The 10,273-nt window shown below is 35.7% G+C and overlaps 1 protein-coding gene across 4 annotated transcripts in view; it reads right to left on the bottom strand.

The window, feature by feature from the left end:
• Positions 1–3,704: 3,704 nt before the first annotated feature.
• Positions 3,705–10,273, bottom strand: part of LOC120431162 (sodium/potassium-transporting ATPase subunit beta-2-like) — a 57,009-nt gene continuing 50,440 nt past the window's right edge. For all 4 annotated transcript variants that reach the window (XM_039596302.2, XM_039596301.2, XM_039596299.2 and 1 more), the window contains 4 exons: positions 9,385–9,504; positions 8,612–8,904; positions 8,373–8,541; positions 3,705–4,718 (listed from right to left, as the gene is read on the bottom strand). In XM_039596302.2, coding sequence (XP_039452236.1) covers positions 4,609–4,718; positions 8,373–8,541; positions 8,612–8,904; positions 9,385–9,504 — 692 coding nt within the window. In that variant the 3' untranslated portion in view covers positions 3,705–4,608. The remainder of the gene's footprint in view (positions 4,719–8,372; positions 8,542–8,611; positions 8,905–9,384; positions 9,505–10,273) is intronic.

The raw sequence follows: 10,273 nt of genomic DNA, 5'->3' as shown, positions 1-10,273 counted from the left end.
ATAAACTGAACTTTTTTATATGTTTTAACGTAAAATTGACTGCTGAATTGGAAGCCATCGTTGTTTTTTGAATAAAATAGTTGAGCAACTTTTTTTGCAGCCGTGACGTAACAACACAGACTTTTACAAAAAGGGTGTTCTGCTTGCGTTGTAACGTCACGGATATTCGCAATGCTGTATCTTTGTGAAAAATTGACCAGTTTCGTTTTATCAGCATTCGACGGGAAATTTATGCTTTTTTCAGGATATGATCAGCTTTGGCAAAATGGTTCCTGACCACCGGAGATATTTCAGGCTTTGTTTGTAAAAGTTAGTTTTACAAGCCTTAAACTATACAGAATCCAATTACAACATCTATTTCACCATTTAAACAATAGGAGTAATTATTACAATATTAGTTTCTCATTTTTTTCACATAAAAACATATGATTGCAATAACATTAATAATAAGTTCAAACCCTAACGGCAAGAATTGTAGGAAATAGCAGAGCAGAGCTTCGAAACATCTGACAAGGTATTATAACAATTGGTAATCGGACATCATTCCGATTTTAGAAGCACTAATTTTTACTGAATGTTCAAAATAATACAAGTCTATATTGCATCTAAGTATAGTGAAAAAAGTTAAATTTATAAATTAATTATTAGAACATAGTAAAAAGCATTGTTGATGCCAAAATCGAGACATGACAAAATCTAACATAATATGCGTCGTGCTAACTTGTTGTACGTGCATTTTGGGCCAAATTGAGTTAAGAACGCCATTTTGTGTATCTCACAATGCCACATCTTTTAACTTCCACAGATCCCCAAAATTCGATTTCAATCCTAAGATATTTGATGAAAACCAAAAAAGCTCCGCAAATTTTTGTCACTTTTCATATAAAAGTAGTTTCAATCTTGTCGTGCTATCTTGTCACTCCCTGAAAATTGTTGTAAGTGCGACAAAAGGCCAAAGTGATTTCAGCTCAGAACGCGTTTGACGCACGTACAGGCTAGACTACCGTAAACATTTGTAATTATAACTCGGGACTCCAGCAACCAACTTCAACCAAACTTCGGGAAAATGCACAGAATGGTCAGCCAAACAAAACGTGTTTGTTATTGTTTACATTGCGTGCTCTTGTTTTTGTTTATTCAAGGTCAAACATTAAAACGCGTTTTTCTCGGAACGTCAAAATGGCGGGTGCGACAAGATAGCACGACGACGTCGATATGATGAATTAGCTGCTTCTTGTCTCCAACAGTGGTTCTGAAATTTAATGTTGTAAATTGAATGTTTAACTTTACTTTGTTAGTTAAGCATATCTGTTAAATTTATCAACAAATTAATTTTGTTTGGCTTACGCTAAATAAAAGTTAATTCTAACACAATGCCAAATTGAGCGTCCATTTTTAGCAAATTTCTATCTCTTCACGATTTTGTTCTCTTCATGGGGGAATCGGGACAAATGGGGCGAATTGCGACGTTTTTCCGGAATTCTGAGTACGCCATCAAATCAGGCGTCTAATTTTACATAAAAGTCACCAAATTTCTATCTCATCACCGTTTCAGGCTGCAAATTATTGAAAACACCTCTATTTTCGCATGTTCAAAAATCGAAGGGGTCGTAACACCCCTCCGTCACGAGGTATCAAAAAACGGACCTCGGATTCGTGATCAGGGACAAAAGTTACCATTATAGTACAAAGTTTTACGCAAATCGAAGAGGGGTCGGGGCAACTGCTGTGTGAGTTGGCGGAAAATTACCCGAGCATGTAACATTGTAACAATTTTGTTTCTTTTGTGCTTGTATAGAGATTTGGATTTTCCTTTCATCTATGAATGTTTCAGATACTGACTTGGTAGCATAGAAATTTTTTGTTTCAAATCTTTAAATCTAGGGAACGGGTGGTTAAAAAACCAAGCGAAATCCACAAATCTTTTTTATGATAATCTTTTATTTTAATTTAAAACCAACTGTTCAAAAATCTTTCTAATTGAACAATTTCACACGTTTCCATGTGAGTGAAAAAATGCATCGAACATTTTCAGAAAAGATTTATAAATCGCTCAAATCAAAAGCTGAGACTGAAAACTGTAATAATCTCGGTAATAATAACAAAAAAATAGTATTCCTTATGTAAGAAAAGTCATAATGACCCTTTCTATAAATTCAGAATCAAACATGCTCTGCACTTGAAAACATTTTTCTTTGTTATTCAAACTCATGATAGTTGGATAACGAATCAAATTGACTATCATCTGATTCAGAGCAGATCAAAATTTATTGAAATCGTAAATTTTTTTGTTGTACAATAATTTCGTAATATTGATAAATTTTTGAGAGTTTATGTCACCATTTCCAAAATATTGAAAAAAAAAATCAATGAAAACACAAGTGCATTCAACAAAATACAGTTTTTTCAAATACCAAAATCAATAAAATGAACAAATTGTTGTTTTTTTGTTGCTCGGTCAGAGAACATTTATTTTTGTTTGATGAAAATGGTAAAAAAATTAACAGAAAATTTCATTGAACTTCAAATGACAGATGTATTTTTTGTCGTTTAAACTAACAACGTTATTTCATCATGAAAAAAAACTTTTTTTTACATTTGGCCCGCATGTTTATTTGAATTTCAAATTTGGCCCGCCATTCAAAATCTTTGAGCAACCGTGGTGTAGGCTAAATATTTTTTCAAGGATGGTAATGTTTTGATAAAAAAAACTAATTGTGCAAGTTAGAATGGGCAAGCTTTAAGCAGGAACAAGTTAGAATAGAAATTAACTTGTCAAAATTGTGTAAATATTTGAATTGCACAAATCATGTAGTAAAAAAATGTTTTGGGTTAGAGGGGCTGGACGATGCGTGGTCCCTGGTCTTGCATTACACTCAAATTATTCAAAAGGAATTTTTTTATGCATATTTTTAAACAAAACTAAAAACAATTACTCAGGATAATTAGGATCGAAATAAAACACACTTTTTCGGTTGTTTCTATCTTTATTTATCTCTATAACTTTCACTCACAAAAACGGCTCATCGCGCTCCTCAAGGGATGGATATTAGGGGATGCATGACTGTTTTGCTCGACTGATCTGTCGTTTTGCATTCTTCAAACACGTGAAACACGAAAAGTTAACATTTTCAATGGAATCTGTTTTTTTGTTGTTGTTGTAACATTCAGATTGTGTTTTGTTTTAAATTACTTAAAATGTGGAATTTGAATTCCAGGGACGCAATGAATTTTTTTGCTTGATTTTTTTTGTTTAGAACAAATTAATAATTAATAAAAAAAAACTCGCACGATTTTGGACGTGGAAACTTGGAACGACGACACGCAACAACATCTAGATGGTTTGTGTGAAAAAAAAAATGCAGAAAGCTTTGCTCGCGTTTGCGGCTAGGTATAAAATCTTTATGGTACGCTCGTAACGTCTTACAAAGCGCTCGTCGGACTAATGCGCTGGTGGTTGTTGTCTTGGCTCGCGTTGCTCTGTGGCCCGGTGCCATAAAAACTGTTGGTTGGTAGGGGGATTTTAAATTTAATACGAACTTTATTGGCACTGTTTTTTTTTGTTTGAATTGGTCGATCATACTGCATATTGCCCCGGTGCATAATACTTTCTCTTTCTATTATAACTTTCTGGTTTAAATTAGACTATCTAGCGTAACTATTACGTTTGATTCTACGGTGATTGAATTGCTTGTTTTGGGCACTTTTCCTGTGACATGGTCCTCGCTGAACAGCAACGAGGTTCTGTAAACTACATATTCTGTTTCAAAAATATAGTTTTTTCTTCCTTCAACCTGGTGCTATTCACACGATATGATGTATTCGCAGAATGAACGGTTTTCTGCTCTTTACTTGGATGGCAATTTTGTGTTGTTTGCGGTTGTTATGTGGCCGTGAAATTATTTATAGCAGAGAGTGCACCCGTTAAATTGGCAGTTGTACAAAAATCGAAGACACACGTAGACATTTAGTGTTGGCACGCAAATTTACTCGTTTCTTGGTCTGATTTGGACTCTTCAAATGTGTTTCAAAAACCAATAATTTGGAGCCGGTTTCGCTCGCGACCGTTTGCTGGACCTTCGTTTATTATGTACAATTATAAAATACAAGCACAACAAAACAAAATCTTACTTCCAGTACCACACAGTGTTTTCTTCTTCTTCTTCTTCTTCTCCTTTCTTCTAACGTCTTTTAGCTTGTTTTCACATAATTTTGTTTGCTCTTTAAGAAGATCGTGAGATCGCCTAATTGTGTGTTTCTTGTTCCCATGGCTTAATCGAAATTCCTGATTAAAGAATTAGGACACATTCTTCTTCTAGCTAGACAGAGAGAGTAACACGAATTGTATAAAGATTGTAAAAATTTCATAACTTTATGAGAAGGAGGGCGGGAAATTTGGTAAATTTTAAATAGGACTTTTTAAAAAGTGGTGTTCTCTAACGGCTCTTCTGATGTTAAGATCATCTGGACACTCTAATAAAACCTGTAAAAATTGGTTGTTTTGTTGGTGGTGACGGCGGCGGTGGTGGCACTGTGAATGGCCAATATGGCTGCTTGTACTGCTGCTGCTGATTGCTACTTTAGCTGCCGGCGGAGGAGGCTGCTGGCTTAGTCGATGAGCAGCTCAAAGTGCACCGAGCCGAGCCGTTCGTGTCTGTCGTTGGTGTGTCTGATGTTGCGGGCCCAGGCCTTGCACTCGATGTTGATGATGATGCCACCTGAAGAGATAGGAAAAACAGGTTTGTTGAAAATATTGGTATCATTTTTTGTCATTAAGTACAAGCTTTTAAACAGTTTTATCTTTTTGCTAGCATATTCATAAAATAACCTGGTCGCAGTACCTAAAAGGACCTAATAAAAATAAGTTATGAGTAAAACAATCCCACTTCAAGATCAAAAAATTTCCTCACCATAAAAAAATTAATGACTATCTATCCTTTTTTATCCTAGGTCAGAGAAAGGATGAAACTTTTGATGAATTTTAATTTTCAACCTAAAGTTTTTGTAGCTCGGGTATTAATTAATATCGAATGTTGGGTGTTCGATGTTCACCATAAATTAAACATTGTGCTTCTGAGCAATTTTCTACCAAAACCGGAAATTAATTTTATTTGTATTTTTTTGATTTGGCTCAAACTTTGTGCGGGCCTTCCCTATAACCAAAGAAGTCATTTTGTGTCATTGGTTCAGCCATACAAGTCTCCATACAATTTTAGCAGCTGTCCATTCAAAACTGGTACGTAAATATTCAAACATTTATAACTTTTGAGTGAATTTTCTAATCAAGACACCAATTCGGCAAAGTTGTAGGACTATCGAGAAAAAATAGGCACACGGAAAAAATATTTGCGGATTTTTTTATTAACTTTTTTTACAATAACTCTAGGGCGTCCAATTTTCCTGGGTTTTGTATTTCGGAAAACGGGAAATATATTTTATAAATCCCGGGAATTCCCGGGATCCCAGGAAATTTTTGAAACAGTAATAAAACTTTGTTTTTATTGTATTAGTTATGTTTTTGAGCTTAAAATGATAGAATTAGCTCAATACTATGAATTGGTGATAACCTACACTTCAATCTAAACAAGGATAAAAGTTTTTAGATAGCTTAAAAAAATGTAGTTTTTTTTAGCCTCGAATTTTAAATGCATCACAATTTCTAATCCAATGTGATTTAAATCAAACAAGTCTCTTATACATATTTTTTTGTATTAGGTTGAAAATTTTCTTAGAAAATGTTAAAAAACGGTTGAACTAATCAAATGATAACACATTTTAAGAAAATTTTGATTTTATATAAAAATATTGTTTATAAATTATCTTAAAGTCACTACCGCCAACCGTGGAAAATCGGTACAACAGTCTGAATAGGTACAGGGGATTTTGGAACAATTAATTTGGAAATCGGTGAACTATTTTTTTGATTTGTTACAATACCCAGCATTTTCAAAACATATAAAATTAAATAAAAATTAAGCGGGTCAGTAAACTATTTTTTTAAATAACTTTCCCTTATAAGCCAAATGAATACTATTGCATCTTGAATACAAAATTTATGCTCTGAAAATTTTTCTAGGTATTACTGAGTATTCAAGTATTCAAAAGAATACTTTTTTCCAATTTCGGGAATTTTCGGGACAAAACGTCAAAATTCCCAGCTTTGGAAATATCCCGGGAGTTCCCGGGATGGACGCACTAAATAACTTAATTTCCCAAAATACGTATGTTTTGATTTTCGAGATTTTTTGATATGTTTTAGAGGACAAAAATCCGCAACTTTTGAGCCACAGAGAAGTATGGTCAAAAAATCTGTCGCTGAGTTTAAATTTTTTGAAATCATAGTGATTTTTGGAAAAAATTGAAATTTCATACAAAAAAATCGACATATTTTTTATGTTTAATTGAATTTGCAATCGAAAATTAAATTACAGATTTTTGATAAACGTTTTCTAGATATAGCCATCGTAAGTATGACTTTAGCGAAATTTTTGCAGTTTAACGATTTTTAAAAAAAGTGACCATGAGTGACCATTTCTAAAAAATATATTTTTCTTAAAGTTTAGAAAATTTGCTAAAATTGTCTAATCGACATTGAAGGTTGGACCTCTGGTTGTTGAGATACAGTGGCTCAAAAAAAAAAAAAAAAAAAATCAGGAAAATTGATGTTTTCCAAGTCGCACCAAAACAACCCACCATATTCTAAAGTCGATATCACAGCAACTAATGATCGATTTTCAACGTTAAAATATGAAACATTCGTGAAATTTTCCGATCTTTTCGAATACAATATTTTCAAAAAAAAATAAACAAGACTAACATTTCAAAAGGGCGTAATATTTAATGTTTGGCCCTTTTGAAATGTAAGTCTTGTTTCGAAAATTTTGAAAATAATGTTTTCGAAAAGATCGGAGAAGATCGAATGTTTCATATTTCAACGTTGAAAATCGACCTTTAGTTGCTGAGATATCGACATTAGAAAATGGAGGGTTGTTTGGGTGAGACTTAAACATCAATGTTCCTTTTTTAAACCTTTGCATGGCAAAATCTCAGCAACTAAAGGTCGTATCATAAAATTCTCTTCCAAACTTCTTCAGGAGTTTGGAAGAGTACTTGAAGAGAGTTTTATCCTACCGCGGTCCAAACTGCTATGCTGTAGCTATCTTGAAGAGCTCTTGTAGAACTCCTGGAAAAAATGTTACTTGGGATGTGCAGTGATTTAAAAAAATGAATTGCTGCGAATATTTTGAAAAAGTTACCAGAAATTGCTATAACTTGAAAAAATTTAAAAATGAAAATGAAACATTTTTGCGACCAATATTTCGATTTTTTGAAATTTTTTTTTTATTGATTTAAAAAATATAACTCGGTCAAAGATTTTTGGCCCATTTTGGAAATTTCTGAAAAGTTTGCATTTGATGTCCTCTAAATATATCAGAAAAAAATAAAAATAGTGTTTTTTTGCAAATCAAATTTTAGTGACAAAAAGTTAAATTTAACATCACCATTTTTTTTACTGTGTATATTTTTTTTTCAGTGTAGTCTTTATCCATACGTACAACTTTGCCGAAGACATCAAACGATCAAAAAGTATCTTCAAAAGATACAGATTTTTGAATTCTCATACATAATTTTTGTACAGCTGCCAAATTTGTATGGAAATTTATATAAACGAACTAATGATGCAAAATGGCTTCTTTGGGCATTCCGAAAGCACAATGAAAGTATCAGCCGGATTAAAAAAAAAACTTAAATTAAAATTAACAAAAAAGATCGATTTCGTGTTCGCTAGCGTTTATCCTTCCTATAGCTGAGAGGTCTAAGGTGCCAGTCAACCCTGATTTTCGAATACAGTCGGTTGCTACTTTTTTTGCGTGTAGAATACTCGTTGTTAAATTTGGTCGGTCACAAGCCTGTTACATGCCTTTATGTTTTTTAATACTCGTCCAGCGCCATATTCGACGCCATCTTGGATTGAAAGCTCCGATGTGGGCGAGTCATAGTTAGGTTTCAGTGGCATCAAATCAGGTATAATCATCTTGTTGATAGCATTGTACTGATGATTACTCAGTAGAGCCGCCATATTGACTGCCATCTTGAATATCTCGGCGCCTTTCTATATCCTAGTACCTGGCCGTTTACCAAAAATAGCACCTTTCGATCGACTTTTTAGATTCATTCTAAGAAACCATGCGTCTCCATTAAAATTCCCTTTCTTAGAATTAATCCATGGAGGCGCTTGGTTTCTTAGAATGATTCCATTATTAATCGACCGGAAATGAACATAAATTTAAGCTCAGCTCAGACAGAGTTTAACGTAAAATCAACATTCAAAATGTTGAGCTTAGTAACAAACAACGGTGTTCAACACTTACGGACTGGTCGCTCAAAGTGCACCGCCACGAGCGGGCTCAGGTAGCCCTCGGAGTTCTCGTACGGGTAGTAGTATCCGGGGAAGCCACGTCGCGGGTAGTACTTGATCGCGCCAACGTTCTCGATATCGGCCGAGTTCTCGCCCTCGCACGACACCCACACGGTGTTCATCTATTGGGGGGAAACGAAGAAGGAACTGGGTTAATCTGAGGATTCAGTCGGGTTTGGGAGGTCGCCTTACGGTGTGCTTTTCCTTCTCCTCGACAGTCTTGATGTAGTCCTTGAGTTCGGCGGGCATGTTGCCGGGCAGTTGGGTCGATTCGTTGAAGAATTCCGGGATCCATCCGTAGATCTTGTTGAGCTTCAGGAATATGCAGGGGGCGCTCTTGTGGTAGTTGTACTTGTTCTCCAGCGTGCACGGGCCGTACTGCTTGATGTCGACGTCGCAGACGGTGCGCGGCGGGGGCTGCTGGGTGTAATCACAGTTGTAGATGTTCTGGCCACGGCCCGAGATCTGTCCGGGTGTCCTGTAATCTGTAATAGTAGAACAAGTTGAAGAACAAATCGCTCATAGTTATATCAATGTTATTTAGTTGATGACGGTGTTGTCTAACATTTCACGTTTCGACTTAAAAATAGGAAAAGATCATATTTTTCGTCAGCGATGCCATATTCCCGGCGGGGGCTATGCTTTAACCTTTGCAGGCCGCTTGAGTGTGATGTTGTGTGAGCCGTTTTGTGTTGATTCGTTGTGACAGCATGATACTCACATGATCTGCCAAAAATGTCAGACCACTGCCAGAATATGGAGCGACACCAACCGTCGTCGGTCGACCAAGGCGAGGCAGAACAAACGCGGTCCACACTAACACAATACGAAAATAGCGCAAACATCTGGCCCTACTCCATCAAATCATTAACGAGAAATTATAGTGTGTTTTTTTTGCACCGTTGATGAGTTATGACAGGACATAGACGATTAATCGTGCCTAATTTGTTCTAAAAGAAAACTACCTTCTAAGAATTTGTCCAGTGCATCGGTCCACTGCTTGTAGTTCTTCTCCTCGGTGCCCTTGTACCAGATCAGGGTACTTTCGACGTTATCCTCCGATGGGAGTGGACGGAATCCTAAGCCTGAAATTGAATTGAAATTATGAGAAATTATTAATTAACATGGATGCGGATAGTTGCTTTCAAAAAAAAAAAAAGATAAAAAAATGTTTTGCATAATTTTTACCAGAAATTTTCTATAGCCAGGAAATTTATCAAAAGTCAATTCTGTCGATTGGACCGTGTTTAGGGAGCCCAAATCAATCATATCTTGCCAAAATTGAAGCGTTTGCTGACATCAACATAACAATGAAGACTATTTATTGTATTTGGTTGAAAAAGTGATATAAAAAAAATTCATGTACAAATGTCAAAAGTATTAAGAAATATATGTACAACAGTGTCCCCCGAAACGACACCTCGTACATCTCTCCGCAAGTAAAGTGTCTAGATTTGTATCAAACGCCAACACAATACTTTACAACTTCCGTTCGCCCAATTACACCTTCACAATTTGTGCATCATCTCTGGGCATATCAGCTCATTGGCAAATCGACGAGAAGATCTCTCTGTCCGGCTCCATTCAAGTCTCTTTTCCGAGCTGCTGCTGCCACGGTGCTAGAGTGAAATAATTTAATCATCAGCTTCCTGTCATTATGCAATCTATGGGACTTTGCGCACGCTCGCACTCAATGAGAAGTGATATCGTGAGACGACGACGACGACCACGGACTCTGATCATTGTGGCAAATGATGCTCGTGATCTACTTTACCGAAATCCTCAGTGGATGAATAGAGAACGCGGCCCGAGCATTAACGTCATCCCTTGGCTAAGTGATTTATCTAGCTCGGA

This window comes from Culex pipiens, chromosome 2 (genome assembly GCF_016801865.2).
Source record: "Culex pipiens pallens isolate TS chromosome 2, TS_CPP_V2, whole genome shotgun sequence".
Lineage (NCBI taxonomy): Eukaryota > Metazoa > Arthropoda > Insecta > Diptera > Culicidae > Culex > Culex pipiens.
This window is presented reverse-complemented; position numbering and strand designations above follow the sequence as displayed.